This window comes from Hippocampus bargibanti, linkage group LG01 (genome assembly GCF_051943395.1).
Source record: "Hippocampus bargibanti isolate YZ-2025 linkage group LG01, ASM5194339v1, whole genome shotgun sequence".
NCBI classification, from domain to species: domain Eukaryota; kingdom Metazoa; phylum Chordata; class Actinopteri; order Syngnathiformes; family Syngnathidae; genus Hippocampus; species Hippocampus bargibanti.
Window position 1 is genome coordinate 15321426 of NC_142734.1, and position 21947 is coordinate 15343372.

At 43.8% G+C, this 21947-nt stretch overlaps 2 protein-coding genes and 1 long non-coding RNA gene across 6 annotated transcripts; 1 reads left to right on the forward strand and 2 right to left on the reverse strand.

The window, feature by feature from the left end:
• Positions 1-432: 432 nt before the first annotated feature.
• On the reverse strand, positions 433-11322 carry rpgrb (retinitis pigmentosa GTPase regulator b). 3 transcript variants are annotated; one of them, XM_088999013.1, is made up of 15 exons: positions 11226-11322; positions 10749-10874; positions 10540-10632; positions 10393-10455; positions 10166-10324; positions 9634-9783; positions 7761-7919; positions 7531-7686; positions 6055-6179; positions 5808-5984; positions 4700-4871; positions 4430-4524; positions 4294-4353; positions 2411-4022; positions 433-597 (listed from the first exon to the last, which is right to left on the reverse strand). In XM_088999013.1, exons 1-15 carry the CDS (start codon positions 11254-11256, stop codon positions 578-580), a joined length of 3198 nt encoding a protein of 1065 aa, XP_088855139.1. In that variant the 5' UTR covers positions 11257-11322; the 3' UTR covers positions 433-577. The 3 variants fall into 3 exon arrangements, with proteins under 3 accessions (XP_088855139.1, XP_088855147.1, XP_088855131.1); XM_088999005.1 differs by lacking the exon at positions 433-597 and having other exon boundaries at positions 611-4022; XM_088999021.1 differs by lacking the exons at positions 433-597; positions 5808-5984; positions 6055-6179 and having other exon boundaries at positions 607-4022; positions 4734-4871.
• An 83-nt stretch (positions 11323-11405) lies between these two features.
• Positions 11406-16027, forward strand: LOC148903279 (uncharacterized). 2 transcript variants are annotated; one of them, XR_016115353.1, is made up of 3 exons: positions 12042-12690; positions 13042-14875; positions 14958-16027. It is a non-coding gene; the product is annotated as an uncharacterized LOC148903279 (long non-coding RNA). The 2 variants fall into 2 exon arrangements; XR_016115352.1 differs by having other exon boundaries at positions 11406-14875.
• Positions 16028-16277: 250 nt separating this feature from the next.
• LOC148903280 (tubulin alpha-1A chain-like) lies at positions 16278-19921 on the reverse strand. The gene is made up of 4 exons (XM_088999073.1): positions 18049-19921; positions 17698-17920; positions 17443-17591; positions 16278-17375 (listed from the first exon to the last, which is right to left on the reverse strand). The coding sequence occupies exons 1-4, from the start codon at positions 18049-18051 to the stop codon at positions 16395-16397; spliced, it is 1356 nt and encodes a 451-aa protein (XP_088855199.1). The 5' UTR covers positions 18052-19921; the 3' UTR covers positions 16278-16394.
• Positions 19922-21947: the final 2026 nt, after the last annotated feature.

Consider the following 21947-nt stretch of genomic DNA (forward strand, 5'->3'; position numbering starts at 1 on the left):
CCATGGAAGGCGCCAATTGTACACGTGGTGAAGCAACGTGGTGGCCATTTGTAAATCTCAAACTTGGGCCGAATTACAGTTGGGGACAGAAATAAAATGTTTGCCAGGGAGCAATTTTACAACACTGCTTCAATATCAAATGACGTTAAGAGGACAAGGAAATCTGAAGTTAACAAAAAAACCCGACAAATTCTGTCAAATCCTACTAGCATCACACATCTGTCCAAATGATAATTGAATCCAAATCAAAAGGATTTGGAAAGTATTTATACTTTAAGCGTTCACCTTTTTTTTGGTAGAGCCTGACTGGCTCATTGAGACATCTGCCGTCCCATTGGCAGGTTGCACGTCACCAAATATTTTTTCATCGGTATTGTTGTCATCCTCATTGCTTTCTGGTGTCGTGCTGAAAAGCTCCGTCGCTTTGTTCTGCGGCTGTCCAACAGGGGGAAAGTCTTCCGACATCTTGACAACATTCTGCAGAGCTTCCCCCAATCCCCGCACAGGTATTCCTCCTGCATCGTCATCCGGATTAGGCTCATCTTCTTCATCTTCCTCACCTTCGCTGTCACTCTGATCAGAATCTTTGGTGAAGTCCTGACAACAGATTTTGAATCAAACAAAGCACAACAGTTAAGGACCATCTTGCATTTTCAATTGTGTTCTTAGTCAGACAGGGGTGAAGCTATGACACACACACACACACGCGCAGGCACACGCACACACACACACACACACACACACACACACACACACACACACGCGCACACACACACACAGATATTCAAGACTCCAAAGTATTTCTCTACCAAAGCTAATCACAACACAAGTACTGATAGAGTAGCAGCGGTTCACGCTACTGCAGGAATTGAAGGGAAATGACGAGAGGAAGGTGTTGGGATCATCAACAGAAAAATCTGGTTGAAGGAAGAAAACAAGCCCCACCTGCGACTGAATGCGGCCATTCAAAAGGTTCATCCTGCAGCAACGGCGTGCGAGTCCTGATTGAATTTTTACTCTAACATACGGCATGTACACAAAAAACTTCCCAAATCAAAGAATTACATCCACGCCAAGGAGTTGGGGCCTTCAAAGCCTTGGCTGCTGGCCTAAACAGGATCAGAAGCACCGACTGACCCAACATTTGCACGCAAGTATTTCAGGGCATTAAATGCATTTCACCCTGCACACCTTGGTTGCCAAATGATAAGGCGATAGCTGTTTTTTGTTTTCAGAATCACCACTCTCAGCTTGATGTCGATATGTTCCTGTCCTGCGTTGCGATATGCGACCAATCATATTGAAGCAGAATGTGTACAGCCTAGATCAAGTGGAAAGCAATCATAATAACATTCAGGTGAAAAATTATTATGCTTTTGTCATGTTGTTAGCTAAATATTTACAGACGCTCCCCAACTTTCGAACGAGATACGTTCTGACCGGTTGTTCGTAAGGTGAATTTGTTTGTAAGTTGCTTCAGTGCAATATTTTGTATGGAATTACATAGGTATATTTAAGGCTTGTATTAGTAATCTGTATTGGTTTGTACTGAAAAATAAACATTTAACAAAATATGTGCTTTATAAAGATATGTACGTGTACAACTGGAGAGAATACTACATACCGATATGTTACTACAAAAATGTTTGAATGTGCCGTTGTTCGTAACTCGAATGTTCCTAAGTAGGGGAGCGGCTGTATTGTGAATTTATATTTTGTAACATACCAAAGTGGTTTGGAGTTGTTCAATGATTTTTCTTGCTGTAGTAATGATCCATCCTTAAACGTGCAGCGTCCATTTGTGCTTTTTGTATTTAGTATTATTTCACTACTTCGAATATTTTCCGATGTATAAGGCGCACCATCAATGAATGAAAAAGGTTTTCTAAACATACTACATAGATATAAAAGTTTTCCAAATATAAGGCACACCACATTATAAGGCGCGACAGTAGAGGCTGGGTTTGCACACGACTTCTACAGGGGGAAATGGAGTCGGTGGCTGCTGACAGTAGTTGCGAGACCTGTTTTATATTACTTGACCTATAAGGTGCACCTGTGTATAGGGCGCAGGGCTATCTTTTGAAAAAAAACAAGGCTTTTGGGTACGCGTTATCCACCGGAAAATAGGGTAATGGTGGTATTAAAAGTGGAAGAGGATCCCTACGTCCCTAATCAAATCCCAGTACTAAAATGCTGGACCAATACTGAATGTCATATAATAATATAAAAAAGGATCCTTTATTACAAAATGCAGGTTCAAATCAAATAAAGCAGAACAGTTGCTTTGGTTACGGCATGAAGGTTTCCAATCAAAATAGAACAAAATTATTCCGTCAGGGTTATCTTAGGTTGAGGTACTGCGGAAGAACATCATCCCAGAACTCTTCTGACTCGCTAGCTGCATTACCTTTGAATCCGGACCTCGGTGCTCTTTGAGCTTTAGCCCGTTTCTTTTTTACGTCTTCCTCCTTCTCCTCCTCTTCCTCTTCATCCTCACTTTCTTGCTCCTCCGCTTCAGTCTCATCCTCGTCTGCAGTCTCCTGATCTTCACTCTCTTCCCCCTCCTCCTCGTCTCCACTTTCTTCCTCTTCACTGCCCTCCTCCTCCTCATCCTCCTCCTCTTCACTCTCTTCCTCCTCACTTTTATTCTCCTCCTCATTTTCCTCTTCTTCAGTCTTCTCTTCCTCACTTTCTACTGATTCATCTCCACTTTCTCCTTCCTCACTGCTTTCCCCCTCTTCTTCCTCATCTTCACACATGTCACTATCACTTTCCTTCAAAGAACCAGACTCTTCTTCCTTTCCTTCCTCTTCTTCACACATGTCACTGTCACTTTCCTTTGAAGAACCAGACTCTTCTTCCGTTCCTTCCTCTTCTTCCTCTCCTTCCTCTTCCTCTCCATCTTCTTCTTCCCCTTCCTCATTTCTATGCTCCTCCTTTCCTTCAGCTTCTGATTCATGACCTGACTCTTCCTCCCCTTCTTCTGTCTCTTCTTCAACACTCACATCTTTGCTCTCTTGCTCTTCATCCACTCTTTGTTTTCCAGGGGTTTGTGTTTTCTCCTCGTCTTCCTCTTCTTCCTCCTCGTCCTCTTCCTCGTCACCACTTTGGTCTTCCTCCTCCCCATCAGTTCCTGACTTGTCTTCTGGCTTAAGAGTGTCACTGTCATCTTGTTCAGTGACTTTCTCAGAGGTTTGACTTGCCGTCACCTCTCGCTCACTTGCACTTGTCACTTTGCTCATCCGCTCCTCTTCTTCCTCCCATGACTGTCCATCCTGGTCAGTGTCCTCCTTGTCCTTCTTGACTGAGTCCTGCAAGTTTTGTCTTCCTCTTTTGGATGAAGGACTGCTGCTGACGCTCAAGGTAGAGTGATTGCCGTCAGATAGGGTCACTCTGTCAGAAGTGACATGGTGGCTGCTCTCAGACGGTGAAAGCAAGGTGAAAGCCGCCACTTCCTGCCGCAACGAAGCGGCTCCAGAAACCAGGTGCAAAGGGGACGCATCTTTAGCATTTTTCCATTCTGCCTCTTTTCTGTTTCTCTCGTTTTCTGATGTTTGGGGACCTTTGGAGCAGATTTTCTTGGATTTGGTTTTCCCCTTGGGCCGCTCTCGTGGGCTTACTTCAAGCGCATCGCTCAAACTCAAGTCTGTAAGCTGCTTTGTGAGTCGTGGTAGTTTTCCTTTGGTTTGTTTTGAAATGTTCTTTTGTTCCCCTTCGAGTTTCCCTTGCTGAATCCTGGAGGTCGGAATCTGAATCTGCCGTCCGCCCGCTGTTTTCTTGAAGTCTGCTGAATCCTGCTTGGAATCTGCGATACGGTTCTCCTTGTCCTGCTTGCTCCTCTTCTGAGAGCGAACGCTTGAGCTCCTCGTGAGTTTGTTGGGTGCCGCTTTGCGAGCAGCCACAACCTCACGGCTACGGGATAGCGACGTTGAAGAGAAGCCGGGTCGCTCCGAGACTTTGCTCTCTTTTAAAGGTTTCTCTTTCTGAACCGTTAAGGTTTTACCGTGTTTACCCTTCTTCTATACCAGGAACCGGAGACAAAGAGGATAGAAAAGAGGCATGCATTAGCGAGTGAGGAAAGGCAAAACAGAAATATGAACATAATCTCAAGTCATAAATCTTGAGGATGAATAGCTACAAGGTGGGAAAGAGTCAGATGTTCTCTTGGAGCTGACACTGGTCAGTGACAGGACTACGAATTGATCCTCAGCAGAATACGGAAAAGATCTGTTGTATTGGAAGCTCACGTATAAAGACCTAAGAGGGTCACCCAAAAGACGTGTGAGTCACCTTGTGAAGTGGAGAAAGCGTGAGCGTTTTATCACCAGGACCCATCTTCATCAAATGGGTCTGTTTTACCGGAAAACATGAAAGTAGCCGTAAGCGCAAACACCACTTGGCTGATATTTGTTTTTTGTTCACTCACCATGTTGAGGAAATCCGTCGTTTCTCCCAAACCTTTCACACTGTCTGCGTCACTCAGACTCTCCACAACGTCGTCACCCTGGCCTCCAGTCGGTTCTATTCATGGATAACATGGTTTAAGGGACAAGTGTGAAAAAAGTGGTGAATTTCATTTTTAAGGATGTCTCGATAAGTAAAAAATTCAGCATATGTCTAATACTTTCACATTCTTTTTCATATTACTTAGTGTTTGCGGGTCTGTGAACCAGAAAAGATGGAGTGAGGTAGATACCCTTGTTGCCATGTCGATGAGCGCTATGGAGCACCTTTCTGTGGGCCAATTCTGATGAAGGCAGGTTGGGCACGGTGGTGTGGCTGGAGATGGGAGGAGGTGGCTGGAGGTAGCTTGATGTCACCGTGGGGGATGTTCTGGATTTGGTGCCAAACTGCTCCGGTAAATGTTCCTTTGGTGGTGCGATTGAGAAAGCTCAACATGTTGTAAAACATACTTTGCTTCACTAAATGGTGGCCTTCTGTCACTCTTTATAGCAAACTAAAAACTGGCTGAACCACCATTTGCTTGAACTAAATCAGAACATAACCGAATAAATGAATTTTAGCAATAAAGTAAAGCAGATTGTTGTTCGCAAAACCTTATGGCTCACCGTCGCCGACTCATTCACTGCCAGATGTGCCAGGATTTTTGTCATTTGCACTCAAATTCCAGGACCCACAGAATATTGAGTTTTAAGACTACTTAAACATTCAATGCAGTGTAAGAAACCTTAGACTATTTTCTTTCATCAAAAAAAAGTTAATTCCTAAATTATATGGGTCTGGAGTTATCTGAGCTGAGCTTGAAATAGGGGCGGCTGTACAAAATACAATACAGTAAAGTCTCGTTATATCGATATTCAAGGGAGTCCGAAAAAATATCGATATAACCGGGACTATCGATATATCCGACCCTGTTTGCATGTAATTTTCTCCGTGCGTGCATAGAAATAGTATCGATATAACCGGGACTATCGATATATCCGATATCGATATAACGAGACTTTACTGTATATACATATTGATTTATATAGTGCTTCAACAACTGCTGAAGCCGGAACATAGCACTAACATGGACAAAAGGCAAATGCTGCCCCCTTGTGGAAGGGAAATTTTTTAGCAGAGGTCTGACCAGCGCTTTATCGACACCACCCGAAGAAAAAAAACCAGAACAAATTCGGGAATGGCGCTCCACCTCACTCTTTTCAATTCCCAAATAAATTCGGTGAAATTCGGTGAATTCAATATTGTTTTGAGCTCCCTTGTGTGTGAAACACACAATACACTGTAAATAAAACTGCCTTACCATGCCTGAGCACAAGTACAGGTGCACGTGTTCAACCCACCCTTTCCCTGCGGCGAACGCGGGCCGGGTTGGTGGTGTCGCCCAAGTCCCCTAGTAGCTCCACATACGGCTTCTCCATGTAATCCTCAGTAACGTCATTATCTTCCAGCAAGACGGCACCGCAGCTCGCGTCTCTGGGTCGCGCCAGCACGACCATGTGGCAACCGCCGCAAACCGCCTGCAAGCGGTTCCATCATTCCAGCTTTGTGATGTCACATGTGTGAGTTTGTGTGAAGGAAATGACATACTTCCTGGACCTGGCACTTGATGAAGCGTGGACACAGAGTTGGCTTGAACTGGTTGGTGAAGTTTTCTTCACCCAAACCCAGTTTGCCATGTCTGCCGTCACCAAAAGTGTAAAGCAGACCCCCGTCTGAAAGCAGAAATGACCTTTATTTACATGGCACCTGAATGAAATAGGGTGGTAAGATAATAAAAAGTTAATTCATTCCCTACCATTCCCGAATTTATTCGGGAATTGGAACTATGACGTGGAGCGCCATTCCCGAATTTGTTCGGGTTTTGTTTTTTCATGCATGGGTGTCGATAAAGCGTTGTCCATGGCCTCTGGCAATGTTTTCCCTTCCACAAGGGGGCAGCATTTCACCTTTTTCCATGTTAGCGCTTTGTCCTGCTTCAGCAGTTGTTAAAGCGCTATATAAACCAATACTATGTATGTATTGCATTGTATTTTGGACAGCTACCCTCATTTCAAGCTCATATAACTCCACACCCATCTAATTTAGGAATTAACTTTTTTCTGATGAAAGAAGAGAGTCTAAGGTTTCTAATGCTGCATTGAATGTTTATGTAGTCCAAAAACTCAATATTCTGTGGGTCCAGGAATTTGAATGAAAATGACAAAAACCAAAAAAGGCGGCCCGGTAGTCAAGTGGTTAGCACAACGGCTCCACGGTGCAGAGGTTGCCGGTCGCGTCCCGGTCCGGCCTCCCTGTGTGGAGTTTGCCCGGGCCCGCGTGGGTTTTCTCCGGGTCCTCCGGTTTCCTCCCACATTCCAAAAACAGGCATGGCAGGCAGATTGGAGACTCCAAATTGTCCCTAGCTGTGACTGTTGTTTGTCCTTGTGTGCCCTGCGATTGGCTGCCAACCAATTCAGGGTGTCCCCCGCCTCGTGCCCCGAAGACAGCTGGGATTGGCACCAGCAACCCCCGCGACCCTAATGAAGAATAAGCGGTATGGAAAATGGATGGATGGATGACAAAAACCATGGCACTGGAGTGGACATATTTTTGCACGTCTGGCAGTGAATGAGTTAATAAAAATAAATTAATTTAAAAAAAAAGATTGTGTTTGTGCAACTTTTAAAAGGTGCTTAGATAGCTGCCACCAATTGTAAAAAAAATATTTTCCTTTGTTAAACTGCCAAAATATTCTCCTGTTTGTTTAGTCCTCAATGAGAGCAGAGTGATTATCGTTATGTTGAATGATTTTTTTAATTCCTTTTTACTGTGAAACAATGCTGAACATGTGTGCCTTTTGTCCTGATGTGTTATAAAACAAACTAGCGAAGTAAGTGAAACATAATTAATGTATGAAAATAATGGTGTGGATTTTTTTCATTTTTTATCCTGATTAATCAACAGACTCAGAGTAATTGATTATTAAAAGACTTAGCTGCAGCCCTAGTTTCAAATCATTTAAAGTAGTTTAAAATGTTTGCTTTTGCTTTCCATTTAACCGAAAATATGGAACAGAACCAGAACCTGTGATGACCGCTGAGTGGTTCTCGCCGCATGCCACTTGGCACACTCGACCTTTCTTGAAGTGCTCGATCTGGCGCGGCAGCCGTGATTCAAATATAAATGTGCCATGGCCCAGTTGACCAAACTGACCCAGGCCGAAGGCATAAACTCCATTCTCTGGAAGACAGAAAACTTGCGTGCTGCCGAAAATTCTACTCAACACAATGCTTTTGGTTTTTTTTTTTCCTTACCTGTAATGGCCACAGTGTGTCCGCCACCACAGGCCACCTGAGTGACCGGCTCAGGCATGCTCTTCACAATTTGAGGCAATCGATGACGAGCCAGCTGGTCTGTTCCGAGACCCAGTTTACCACTGTCTCGCTCTCCGAATGTGTACAGAGCTCCGTCCGCTAACAGTCACAAATACATATTTCCCCAAAACAAAAAAAACAAGGACTTCATTGACTAAAACACAAAATAGTGTGCACTAAACTACGTGGTAGTTTGCCTGACTGCATTGCTGAATAGACCACATGTAATATACAGGGGGGCCTTGGCTTACGAACTTAATTGGTTCCCACAGTGTGTAAGGCGAAAAGTGTGTATCCCAAAAATTAATTTCCCATAGGAAAACATACAAATGAGAATAAACCATTCCCAGGTCTCCATAAAAATAATTTTCAACTAAATAAGCCTTAAAACTACACACAACATACCTTATTCTACGTATAATAAATGTGCTATTGTATTGTAATGAAAGAAATACACTGCACTGGATAATAACGTCACTTTATTTACATTTGTGATGGTCGTTGATGGCTCTTAATTGAAACCTGTTGCTTTCTGACTTGTAAGGTCTTACGAAACTGAGGCATCACAGTATCATTCATCATGTTGATAATTCTCATAGCCACAGTCTTTTCTGGATGGAACTGTTCAATAAAAGCCTGCACATCACAAATTCTTCCATGCTGCTTTCAAGGATCGAAGGGTAACATCATGCCAAGCGACAAAAGAAGGCGGGCGGGGGCGATCCGTCCAGCCTATCAAGCTAGGAAAAATAAAATGGCACGCGGGGTTGAAAAAAACTCGCGATCCCGGAAAGCAACAAACTTATGCGATCGCGGCTAACAATCACCTCGGGCGAAGCAAACTCTTGTGCTGGCATGTCCAAACACTGGCGCGGCGCGAGGCGTCATAATCATGTCACTGGTGACAGCGACTCGTTGAAATGTGCCAGTATGGGTGACAAGGGGATTGACCGCAGCTGGCGGAGGAAGGGGCGGCAGCCCCACCCCAGCTGTCAACTCACACGTGACAAGTTCTGTGTCATTAGCCACGTGAAATCATCGCGTAAATAACGCCTTTGTGTAATCTTTGTTGTGAAGGATGGTAGCAATGGTGGACTTAGCATATCGGTACCGGGCTCTTTATTTGTAGAATGGTAGTAGCAAGTTACTCTCAGGGAAGTGACACACAGTGTGGGAAATGTGTCAGGCTGAGATTCATGTGAAAGCCGCGGTGCGCACCTGTGACGCCACAAACGCACACCTCGTTCGTGTTTATCAATGATATTCTCCTCGACTGTAATTTTGTTTTGTGTCTTCTTCGGCTGAACACGAGCCTGTGGTGGGGGTTTTTTCGGTCCGATAACAGCAAAAGTATCTGTAAAAAAACCTCTCTCTCTCTCTCTCTCTCTCTCGCTCCTCCCCCCCCCTCCTCTCTCTCTCTCTCTCTCTCTCTCTCTCTCTCTCGACGTGTGCATTCAGATAAAGGGGGTGTGGAAAGGCAGGCCGGCTGGGGCGCTGTTCGGTCGTGTGCTTTGGTGGTCTTCCGCCGAAGATTACTCCGCCAGCCGTGGTGGGGGGTGTGTATCGTGAAAAGTAGGGCTTAATCCAAGGTTTAATGTTCAGAAATTTAACGTTCGTAAACCAAAAAGTTGGTAAGGCAAGGCGTTCGTAAACTGAGGCCCCACACTATATACGTATATACATGTATATTTGTTTCTGGCATTTCCAAAATGTTCAGACAAGCAGAACGCATCCATTCCACCAATCTGCTTCCAAATATATTATTGTTACTACAAATATATTCGAGAAATAGTTTCTAAATAGTTTATCACACCTGTCACATACGCAGAGTGGTAGTATCCACAAGACACCCATGCGATGGGCTGTCCCGCACTGACTTCTTGTGGCGAACATGCATGGCTCTCCTTCCCCAAGCCGACTTGACCCTCTGAGTTGTCCCCCCACATGAACAGCTCACCACTCTCTTGAGATGAGGGAAAAAAAGAAAGACAAACACCATTCATCATGATTTGCTTCACATTTACAGGAGTGAGACAAGGGACGTTGATGTTGGAAGCGGGCCAGTATCATCATGGGAATTTTGCGCAATGTTGTCCTACCACTTCATATCGCCAGAGTTTCTTCCCAAGAGGGAGTTTTTTTTGTTCTCGCTGCCAAATGCTTGCTCATTTTGGGTCCAGTTGGTTTTATTTCACGTATGATGAGTGTGCCTTTTGAATTGTTCCATATGCACAATGATCATCTCTGATCATGGTGCTACGGAAATATCATTGACTTGACTCCCATGAGTCATTGCAGCTGTAACTGCCATCAACAGCTGACATGCCTGTCCTCAAGTGTCTCACCAGTGAGGGCAGCTGATGTGTTTGAACCAGCAGCTAGCATTTTGATTGGGCCGCAGGTATCAAAGAACTTCAGTCTCTGGAAGGATGACCGCTCATCGCAGTCGCCGAGCCCCAGTTGACCTTCACTGTTCCCGCCGGTGGCGTACACATGCCCCTGAGCTAGAGATGAAAGGAAGACATGAATGACAGTGACAAAAAAAACCTCCATGCGATTTTGTGATTTTGACCTGTACAAATGAGCGTATGGTTTCTTCCACAGGCCACAAGTCTGATGTTCTCCGACTTGAGAGCTAAACACAAACAATACACACGAAGCATTAATTGAGTGCACATTGGATCGGTCTGCTGGACACAGTTGGTTGATAAAGGCAGACCTCTGACACAAGTGGGCTTCTTGACTGTCATCTTGGATCCCAGACCGAGCTGTCCCCAATTATTGCTACCAAACATGAATAGTTTCCCATTTTCTGTGAAGATAAACACAAGAGTTTCTACAAAATATTTTCGCTTGTAAACAAAACTCGTAGTATTGTTTATCAGATGCCCAGGATACAATTGTTACAAAGGAGAGACAAGCGGGTACCTGTTAATAAGGCGGTGTGTTCATCACCACAGGCTATTTTTCGTGGAACATCATTTTTCAGCCAAAATTTACTCGGGACGTCGTCTGCAAATTTACTCTTCCCAAATGTGAAAACTGCGCCGGATTCTGCAAAATCATGATAGAGGAAAATGTTTTCGCTTATTTCCTAGTTTTGTTATTTGGCACGAATTCATCACCACCAAATGTTGAACACAAAAGCCAATGCCTATCACTTAGTTAAAACACAAATATTTTTAACAATCACGATTTTAGTTGGAAAACAATGCATCGTATTGAATCAAATGAACCTTACATGTGCGAGTCATTTTCTCGACGTTTCGACTTTAGCGCTGCTTTCAAACTAGAACTTTTTTTTTAAATGTACTGTATACAATTTGGCCGCTGTAATGAACGACGGCAGCTGAGAGGACTTTAAATCAAACACGAGTTAAAATGTAAAATAAGATTTCTATTTACCTGGAATGTGATCCATCTCCTTCCCAGCCATCTCTGCGGGACTTTAATCCGCTTTACTCAGCGCTCTGGGCGTGTTTGCGTCCCTCTTGTTTTCAGCCACGATAACCCGGAAGTAAACACAACATTGCCTTCGCTACACACACGTGACCATTAAAAGTCCAGTACAGCTCACCATTTTTAACGATCGCTGTCGCTGCTGCAAACTTCAAATTGAGCCAGACACAAATAATGTTCATTTTCATAACGCAAGGGGGTTAATTTGATTTCATAAGAAATGATTTTCGGAAGGGTTTATCATGTCAGAAAATGTAACAGTTTTCCTGAGGCGCACCAACACTGATGTTAATGTGTACAGTATTGTCATTGTTTTAATTCATATGGAGCAACTAATTGTGTCGTTTTAACAGAATGGCGGTGTAGTGCAGTAGCTGTAAAGCTTGGTGGTGATAAGATCTTTTAAATCAGATGTGTTGTAGGAGGTTAAACATCTAAAACTGTCAGGACAGGGGCTCTGTACCACTGAACTTTGGCAGACCCACTGTCGTGGTTCATTCTCCAAGTTAAAATTATGCTGTGTTTCGATGGTCTATCTGTATATAATTTATTAAATTATATGAAAACTATAATACATATTTTTTCCCCTTGATGCAATTGAAGTTAAAAATCAAGAGCGTCACACCGATCATGTATCATACTCAAGGAAAAGGGTCCAGTTCTAGATACGCCATCATTTTATACTTCTTCTAGCTGTCCATCATAGGTGATGATGACGCTTGCTCCCAGGGAGAGGATGTTGGGGCGGAGGGGGGGGGGGGGGTAGAGACGATGTCGCTGGTGCCACTTTTCATGGGCATAGAGCCCAATCCTTGAGCCGCAGACACGTCCGCAGATGGAACATGGGAGGCCGGATGGCAGGGGGGTACCAGCCGCCCGCTGGTGCCGTTGAATGCGTCTCTCTAATTGTCTGTCTATGTGGATTTGATGTATTTTAGAGACTATCCTGGCACTAATGGTCTGCCAGGTTTGTCGGTCTGAGGCCAAAGCTTCGAGCTCCGTGATGTTGATGTTGGCTCGTTTGAGGAGGTCCCTGGTGTAGTCCTTGAGGCGTCGCTTTTGCCCCCTTGCAGAGCGCTTCACATCTTTCAGCTGTCCATATGTAACGGAGTTGTGCGCTTAGATTATTAAATTATGGAGGAAGTGACGCAACGGCGCACAGTGTGGCACTATGTCCCGCCCATAGTTTCCAGAACAATCTCGAGGAGATTCAGGGTGAGTCGCAATTTTCTGTTGGTCTTGATTAACGCGCATTTTCATGACAATATCTTATTTTGTTTCCCCTTTTGTACTGTCTAGTGTTATCTAATTAGTTCCCTTATTCATTTCGAGTCCAGATTACTTTTTGTGTCATTATTTACTTCACGTTTTGTCGAGTGGAACTTTGGAGCATATGCGCTTTTCTATCGCAGTTAATCACAAGACGAAACCCATGCGACTTCACCCATCCCTTCTGCCATACTGTGTTGCAGGTAATAATTGTTTCATTTCGTTTTTATTGAACAATATTTAGTTTCTTGTGTCGTGTTTCATTTGCCCGTGAGTGTCCGTGGCTGGTTGAACTGTGCCCCAGCCATTACAAGCGCACCGCGTGTTCTGCCGAGTCTCCGCCCATGATGCGTTCAGGGACATCTTGTAAATAACAGTGAACTTGTGTTGTATTCTCTTTTTCTGTAAATAACCACTATACGATCACACGTTGTTAATTCTGTTTTGTTATCTACAATGTTTTGCATTTCGGAACAATCTCGAGGAGATTCAGGTTAATCACAAGACGAAACCCATGCGACTTCACCCATCCCTTCTGCCATACTGTGTTGCAGAAATAAAAGAAATGAAAAGACACATCCACGCGTCTCGTCTTCATTAATACGGCAGCATCGTGAAGATGAAGACAGTCACTGTTGTGACACCCGTGACATTGGTGCCGTGACCCGGATCACAAGTGACTCTCCACTTCGGACCGGGACCGCGATGCTGCACAATGAAGACGCTGTGCAGTCCCATCACTCGGTGGACGGTGTGTCGACCCCCGTTTTGGAAATACATGTAGAGTGTTAATTGTCTGACCTGCTGTTTTGCAATTAGTGTGGTTTTTTTTTTTCATGTACGTGTTTTTGTGTGTTAAGGCTAAGAATGAGCTCCTTACATGTAACAAGTAGCACACCTTTGAATGAGTGTGTTGGTAGAGGTAGAGGCTTCCCAACCGTGTAACAGTTGTGTAGTGCAATCCAGAGTGGTGTAGGTTGTACAGAGGGGAATGGGCAGGTTCAAGCTGAGGCCACTTATGTTAGTGGGGACAGAGTTCTTTCCCAGACCCAGTGCAGTGCATCTACGACGAGCGCACAGACCACTGATACACCAGCAACAGATACCTTTCTCCAGTCTGTCACAGTTATGTAGTGCTATGCAGGGTGATGTAGTTTGTACAGAGGGGAATGGGCAGGTGCGAGCTGAGGCCACTTATGTTAGTGGGGACAGAGTTCCTTCCCAGACCCAGTACAGTGCATCTCCGACGAGCACACAGACCCTGACACACCGGCGACAGATCCCTTACTCCAGTCACCTGACGTAGTTGGTCAGATGAGTGACATAATTAGACAGCATTTTTGTACATCCTTGCCCGATAACCTTGTCTATTGTGCCTGTTGGTCTTTCTGTTGTCTTCCGTGTGTATGTTGCCTCACTTCTGCATAATTTAAGGGGGGTGTATGTAACGGAGTTGTGCGCTTAGATTATTAAATTATGGAGGAAGTGACGCAACGGCGCACAGTGTGGCACTATGTCCCGCCCATAGTTTCCAGAACAATCTCGAGGAGATTCAGGGTGAGTCGCAATTTTCTGTTGGTCTTGATTAACGCACATTTTCATGACAATATCTTATTTTGTTTCCCCTTTTGTACTGTCTAGTGTTATCTAATTAGTTCCCTTATTCATTTCGAGTCCAGATTACTTTTTGTGTCATTATTTACTTCACGTTTTGTCGAGTGCAACTTTGGAGCATATGCGCTTTTCTATCGCAGTTAATCACAAGACGAAACCCATGCGACTTCACCCATCCCTTCTGCCATACTGTGTTGCAGGTAATAATTGTTTCATTTCGTTTTTATTGAACAATATTTAGTTTCTTGTGTCGTGTTTCATTTGCCCGTGAGTGTCCGTGGCTGGTTGAACTGTGCGCCAGCCATTACAAGCGCACCGCGTGTTCTGCCGAGTCTCCGCCCATGATGCGTTCAGGGACATCTTGTAAATAACAGTGAACTTGTGTTGTATTCTCTTTTTCTGTAAATAACCACTATACGATCACACGTTGTTAATTCTGTTTTGTTATCTACAATGTTTTGCATTTCGGAACAATCTCGAGGAGATTCAGGTTAATCACAAGACGAAACCCATGCGACTTCACCCATCCCTTCTGCCATACTGTGTTGCAGAAATAAAAGAAATGAAAAGACACATCCACGCGTCTCGTCTTCATTAATACGGCAGCATCGTGGAGATGAAGACAGTCACTGTTGTGACACCCGTCACACATAGAGGACTTGGCGGGGCAGGCGGTGATCGGGTATGCGGATGGTGTGTCCAATCCACCGAAGGTGTTTTTTTGCAACTGCTGCTTGCATGCAGATGGATTTCGTGCGCTGAAAGATGTCTGAGTGGGGAACTCTATCTTCCCAGGACAGGCCAAGGATCTTCTGCAGGCTCCGGATGTGGAAGGCCTCAAGGGTAGTTAAGTGCCGGCGGTTTGTGGTCCATGTTTCTGCCCCATAGAGGAGAGTGGACAGACATACTGCGCTGTATACGGCAATCTTGGTTCCAATTCTCAGGTTACGGTTCATAAACACTCTGCTGCGTAAACGTCTAAACGATGATGAGGCTTTATTTATACGATTGTGTATTTCAATGTCAAGGGAGTAATTGGTGGACAAAGTGGAGCCAAGGTAGGTAAAACAATCCACTACATTTAGTGAAATGCCATTGATGTGAAATTTTATACTACTACTACTACTACTACTACTACTACTACTACTTATAATAATAATAATAATAATAATAATAATAATAATAATAATAATAATAATAATACATTTATTTTATAAGCGCCTTTCAAAACTCTCAAGGACACTTTACAGTCACGTTATATTTTTTCTGCGGGTGAGCAGTGGCAGCCACACACGCCAGCTTCACTCAACCCGGAAGTAACAAAGTTTTAAAAAAGTAACAAATAATATGACAACACAAAGACACAGCGAGTCATTCATTCTATAAAGAGAGAGAGAGAGCGAGAGACCTTTGCAGGCGAGATGTGAATATCGATAGATATATTTATAGGTGTGTGTTTGTGTCTGTGCAATGACACATTTCAGAAGACAGCCCTTAAAATGATTACCTCTTCCCCCACATAGCTTAAAAAAGAAGAAAAAAAGACATTGACCCAAAAAAATGTTCCTTGAATGCAAAATTTAAAAAATCAGGTCGTTACCGTCTTTGGAAATGTGACCATAGACAGAGATGATCGCTTCACGTAAATTTCATGTGGCTTTTAAAAGCAATTTATGGGTTTAGGTTTGTTGTTAAAATACCAAAATTGTAAATGCTCTTCACTTTGGAAAATGTTGAGATATTGCAAGCATGTTGTGTAGATAATCCTCCTTTTAAGATAAATGTCATATTTGAACAGGTTTTACTGGCCTCTGTAGAAAGCCAAAACTATAATGTTTTCCATGACAAAAATGAGTTTGAGAACACTTTGTAGTTTGAAAGAATTTATTGGCAAATATAAAATTGTGTTGTGGAATCAAAATACAATCGTCAAAACAATGAACCAATTCATTCAACAAAGTTCTTGTGAGGTCTTAATTGCCGGTCACCAAGCAACAGACTTGTTGGTTCACCTGAGATGTGCTTTAAGCTTCTTGTTATGCAATCTTACAAGTGGAGGGGAGAAGGACAAACATGATATGGTTTTGCATTTTACATCAGGTGAACAGCTATTACTGTATGCCATTCAGTGAAACAAATTTAAAACCAAAGAATCACTTTACATGCGAAAGAACAAAAGCCTGAGAATGTTAGACAGTGAATTATAAATCATAAATAGTGTTGCATTTACAGTTAGTACTCTTCACCTTCTTCCTCCTCTTCATCCCCGATGGTGTCTGTGCCCACTTCCTCGTAGTCCTTCTCCAGGGCAGCCATATCCTCTCTGGCTTCTGAGAACTCACCCTCCTCCATCCCCTCACCAACGTACCAGTGCACAAATGCCCTCTTGGCGTACATCAGGTCAAACTTGTGGTCCAGTCGGGCCCAAGCCTCTGCAATAGCAGTGGTGTTGCTTAACATGCACACGGCTCTCTGCACCTTGGCCAGGTCTCCCCCAGGAACTACAGTTGGAGGCTGGTAGTTGATACCCACTTTGAAGCCGGTGGGACACCAATCCACAAACTGGATGGTACGCTTGGTTTTGATGGTGGCGATGGCAGAGTTGACATCTTTTGGCACCACATCACCACGGTAAAGCAGACAGCATGCCATGTACTTGCCGTGGCGAGGGTCACATTTTACCATCTGATTGGCTGGCTCAAAACAGGCGTTGGTGATCTCTGCGACAGAGAGTTGCTCGTGGTATGCCTTCTCTGCCGAGATGACGGGCGCATAGGTCGCCAGGGGGAAGTGGATGCGCGGGTAAGGCACAAGGTTGGTCTGAAACTCTGTCAAGTCCACATTCAGAGCACCGTCAAAGCGAAGCGAGGCGGTGATGGAGGAGACAATCTGACCAATCAGCCTGTTGAGATTGGTGTAGGTGGGACGCTCAATGTCCAGGTTCCTACGGCAAATATCGTAGATGGCCTCATTGTCCACCATGAAAGCACAATCGGAGTGCTCCAGGGTGGTGTGTGTGGTAAGAATGGAGTTGTATGGCTCCACAACAGCCGTTGACACCTGAGGTGCCGGATAGATGGCAAACTCCAGTTTGGACTTCTTGCCATAGTCCACTGAGAGACGTTCCATCAGCAGAGAAGTGAAGCCAGAGCCAGTTCCTCCTCCAAATGAGTGGAAAATAAGAAAACCTTGGAGTCCAGTGCATTGGTCGGCCTACCAGAAACAAAAGAGTCATGAGTCCAAAAATGTAACTCTGATTAGATTATCCAGAAAAGCTCACCAGTTTTCGAACTCTGTCCAGAACCAGGTCAATGATCTCCTTGCCAATCGTGTAGTGACCTCGCGCGTAGTTGTTGGCTGCATCCTCCTTTCCAGTGATCAGCTGCTCAGGATGGAAGAGTTGACGATAGGTTCCTGTGCGTACTTCATCTACAGTAGAGGGAAAACATTGACATTTGCGTATTTTGCATACTATAAATGACTGGTGGGGTTGTTCTCTTGTGGAACAACTTGCACCAGTCTTGTCTCATCTCACCGATGACTGTGGGCTCCAAGTCCACAAAGACCGCTCTGGGAACGTGTTTGCCAGCTCCGGTCTCGCTGAAGAAGGTGTTGAAGGAGTCATCTCCTCCTCCAATGGTTTTGTCGCTGGGCATCTGCCCGTCCGGCTGGATGCCGTGCTCCAAGCAATACAGCTCCCAGCATGCATTGCCAATCTGAGCCCCAGCCTGGCCAACGTGGACGGAGATACATTCACGCTGCAGAGAGATGTTCAGAGGTCAAGAACAAAAACTAAATTATAAACTGTCGTAAATCTTTTCAGAGTAACACAACTTCAGTTTGATTTATGTGTGAATCGATTGGAATGTTGGTGTTCACTTCTCACCATGATGTGCTGATGTGGTCTCTTGTTCACCTGAGACGAGAGCTTGGGGATGTTGTTTCATCCAAAAGCGGGACGCTGTTTTATAAGTGCCCCGTTGCCCGGTAACAACCTGGTATGTTGTGGCAACCGAACGAGCTACGGAAGCAAACGCTATTGGAGGAGGTGCGCCAAAAGGCTCACACAAGTCTGACCTCTGACAATGGTTGTTGTTAGTAACCAGCAACGAGTGGCCGTGCTGTGAAATGCGACACGCAACTTCTGCATCTCCTTGTGTTTCACATCGTACATACACTTCCCTAGCGAATTCTTCACACTTTGCGTTTAGTGTGTACAAGTTCAGATACTTAATTGAGTAAGAAAAGATTGAAAGACACGAGGCATCATGAAAGGTGTGATTCAACTGAAGCATAAGTAAAAAAGTACAGACTTGTAAGAATAAATATTTACTCTCAATTGTATACGATGCCCGTTTTCATAAGATTGCACAACATCTAACAATGTCTATGTAAATAAACTAGTTACCATCTTGGATTCGTTTCCATCGTGATCATACCGAGAAGAAGAAAAACAAATGTTCCCACTTCCATATTGTTGTTTAGAGCTAGCGAGCATCGGCTCAACAATGTGTCAATCAGCTTTGCTCATGTTGTGAACTGTTATTGTCAATACATGTGGTGGTTAGGTGTTTCCTTTTCTTCATTAAATTATGGACACATTGCGGACAAAGCCCAATCTACAGCCCTTTTAGTTACTTGACATTGCAATGTCCCGTAGGACTTGTACGACTATATTTAGTTAATTTCAAGCTCAGGATGTGGTGAACCAGTCAAAATAAAGACCATCCAATGTTTTCCTCTGGGTAGTTTTTTTTCACGCTGACTGCCACACTTCTTTTTGTCTTCTTGAAACAACGTCTCAATCAATCAAGAACATACATAGTTGCTTTTAACTCTTTCGATCAACAACAAAGAAAAGTAGGTTTGAACGTCACCGCGTTCAGATGTACCTGATGAGAATGTCTATTCTACATGCTCTCTGGACCTTCAAGACTGCTGAAGATGTTTGGTTTTGTGACCATTTCATGTTTACTTGACTTCAGCCTTCCAAGGTTAGCCAGCCGGGTAACAGTCACCATTCAGCTTCCCTGGTTACTTTTTGTTGACTTACACTGAAGACCTCCTTTTGGAGGACAATTCGATGCACCAATCCGTCAACATGGCCGTCTAATTTCACCCTAACTGAAATACTCTCCATTGTCCATCCTTCACAAGGTGGTGGGAACCATTCAATGCGAAGTTCCCAATCCTCCAGGGGCGGTGTAAACACTAACCAACTCTACCCCAAAACAATTGTAATGATAGTTTGGATGAAAAAACAGAAACTGAAGAACTGAGTCACAACATTAGGACTCGTTTGTATCCTGGAAATATGAATTTCATTTTGGAGTTTTGTTTCTTTAAAGGACAACCGACACCTCCGGACAAGTTGTGTCCATAATTTGTAAAATCACTTCAAATGACGTAGACTGAGCGTGTTTTACAAAGATTCCACGGCATATAGCTTTATCTTACGTTCTAAGACTCGCGCTGAATATTCAGGAAGTCTTGTTTTTGAGTTGGTGGCGATTCCTGACGTCACGTCACGGAGGGAACGCCCCTGACCGAGAAAGCGACACACAATGCATTTTGCGGTACTTTGTTTGGTCTGAAAACTTCGTGTTGATCCGTGTTGATGGTGAAATTAGAAAGAAAACGTCTGGGTAAGCTTTCAGACGTAGAGGAGTGGTCCATCAATGAAAAGGTTTCTTCAGCCATCATCTGTACTTCTTTGCAGGTGTCGGACGTTTCGCTTCTTATCCAAGAAGCTTCATCAGCAAACTAAAGTCTAACTGGTAGTTTCGGCCCTATATATATCCCTACTGTCCAGATGTGGCGGTACCGGACTCTGCTATGATTTGTCCCTGCTCTCAGGTTAGGGGGGGGGGGGGCAGAGGACTCATTCCTGCGGTTCCACTGATTACTTCTATTGTCCTGATTGACGGCTGGCCTGATTGCCCAATTTGCCCTTGAATCACCTCATCAGCATAACTAAGCCTATGTTGCCTAAGCAGTCTATTGTACGAACGATCCAAATTGAACCTCAACCCACCATGGCGGAGAAGGGAAGGATTTTGCTGATTTATGAAAAATAGCTTCTTTTACTCCCCTTTCAAACCATCTATTTTCTTTCGCTAAGATTTTAACCTCATTGTCATCAAATTCGTGGTTGCTAGCTTTTAGGTGCAAATGTACTGCCGATTGAGGCCCACTAGTATTATCCCTGCGATGTTGATAAAGTCTTTTTTTGAGGATTTGTTTAGTCTCCCCAATGTACTGTTCTTTACAATTTTCATTATTACAATGTATTGAATAAACTACATTACTTTGTTTTTCATTTGGCAGCCTATCTTTTGGATGCACTAATTTTTGCATGAAAGTGTTTATCGGTTTGAAATAAGTAGGAATTTTGTGTTGCCAAATGACTAGTTTTTCAGAAACTCCTGCAATGTAAGGTACTGCTACTCCTCTCCTTTTAGGATCTTCAGAATTGTTGGTTTCATTCCCTATTCTTTCCTTTTGACATTTGTTAAAAGACCACTGAGGGTAACCACAGTTTGTGAGTGCTCTCCTGATATGTTTTGACTCCTTTTCTCTACCTTCGACGCTTGTTGGTATTAGTTTAGCTCTATGCTGGAGGGTTCTGATAACTCCTAGTTTGTGTTGTAGAGGGTGGTTAGAATCAAAAAGTAAGTATTGGTCAGTATGCGTGGCCTTCCTAAAGACTTCTGTTTTTAGCACTCTGTCCTCTTTTATAATTACTTTGCAATCCAAAAAGGCTAGTTGGTTCTCTTTAATGTCTTAGCAAGTAAATTTAATGTTGATATCTACCGAGTTGTGGTGATCGATGAAGGATTGAATTTCTTGTTTTTTAATAATGACGAAAGTGTCGTCCACATATCTACACCAATGCCTAGGTTTTGTCCCCGGGAAGGATGTGAGGGCCTGTTTCTCCATCTCTTCCTTGTACAGATTAGCCACTATGGGTGACACTGGTGAGCCCATAGCACAACCATGAATTTGTTTATAAACATTTTCCCTAAATTGAAAATACGTAGTATTAAGGCAAATTTCCAATAATTGGCAGATGTGATCCGGTTTAAATTTGGTTCTCTCATGCAGAGAAACATCCGCCAGCAGTCTTGTCCTCACCACTGAGACTGCTGCTAGGGTTGGGACAGATGTAAAGAGAGAAGTCACATGTAAGATGCCAATGTTTCCTCAGGCTCCAATTTGAGGTCTTTGATACTCTCTACAAACCCTGTGGTGTTCTCTACGTGATATTCTGCGTTACCAACCAACGGAGCTAAGATAGTTTTTAAATATTTGGCTACATTGTATGTAGAGGAGTCAATGCGACAAACAATGGGTCTGAGGGGGAACCCTTCTTTATGTATTTTTGGCAGGCCATAGATACATGGCGTGGCCTCTCCCGGGTATAATCTAAAATACATCTGTTTGTCAATAAATTTTCCTTTTTCTAACTTTTTCTATCATTTCTTTCTTGTATCTATTGGAAGGGTCCCTTTTTAGTTGCAACATAGGCTTAGTTATGCTGATGAGGTGATTCCAGGGCAAATTGGGCAATCAGGCCAGTCGTCAGTCAGGACAATAGAAGTAATCAGTGGAACCGCTGGGATTAGTTCTCTGCTCCCCCCAACCTGATAGCAGGGACCAATCATAGCAGAGTCCAGCACCGCCACGTCTGGACAGTAGAAATATATATAGGGCCGAAACTACCAGTGAGACTTTAGTTTGCTGACGAAGCTTCTTGGATAAGAAGCGAAACGTCCGACATCTTCA

Coding starts and splice junctions, on each gene's coding strand:
- rpgrb (XM_088999005.1), bottom strand. CDS start 11,256: ATGGCTGGGAAGGAGATGGATCACATTCCAG. Junction 7,687..7,760: donor ACACACTGTGGCCATTACAG/GTAAGGAAAAAA, acceptor TCTGTCTTCCAG/AGAATGGAGTTTATGCCTTC. Junction 4,525..4,699: donor TCATCGACATGGCAACAAGG/GTATCTACCTCA, acceptor ATCCATGAATAG/AACCGACTGGAGGCCAGGGT.
- LOC148903280 (XM_088999073.1), bottom strand. Junction 17,592..17,697: donor CTTGGAGCCCACAGTCATCG/GTGAGATGAGAC, acceptor CCTCTACTGTAG/ATGAAGTACGCACAGGAACC. Junction 17,376..17,442: donor TGGACAGAGTTCGAAAACTG/GTGAGCTTTTCT, acceptor TGTTTCTGGTAG/GCCGACCAATGCACTGGACT.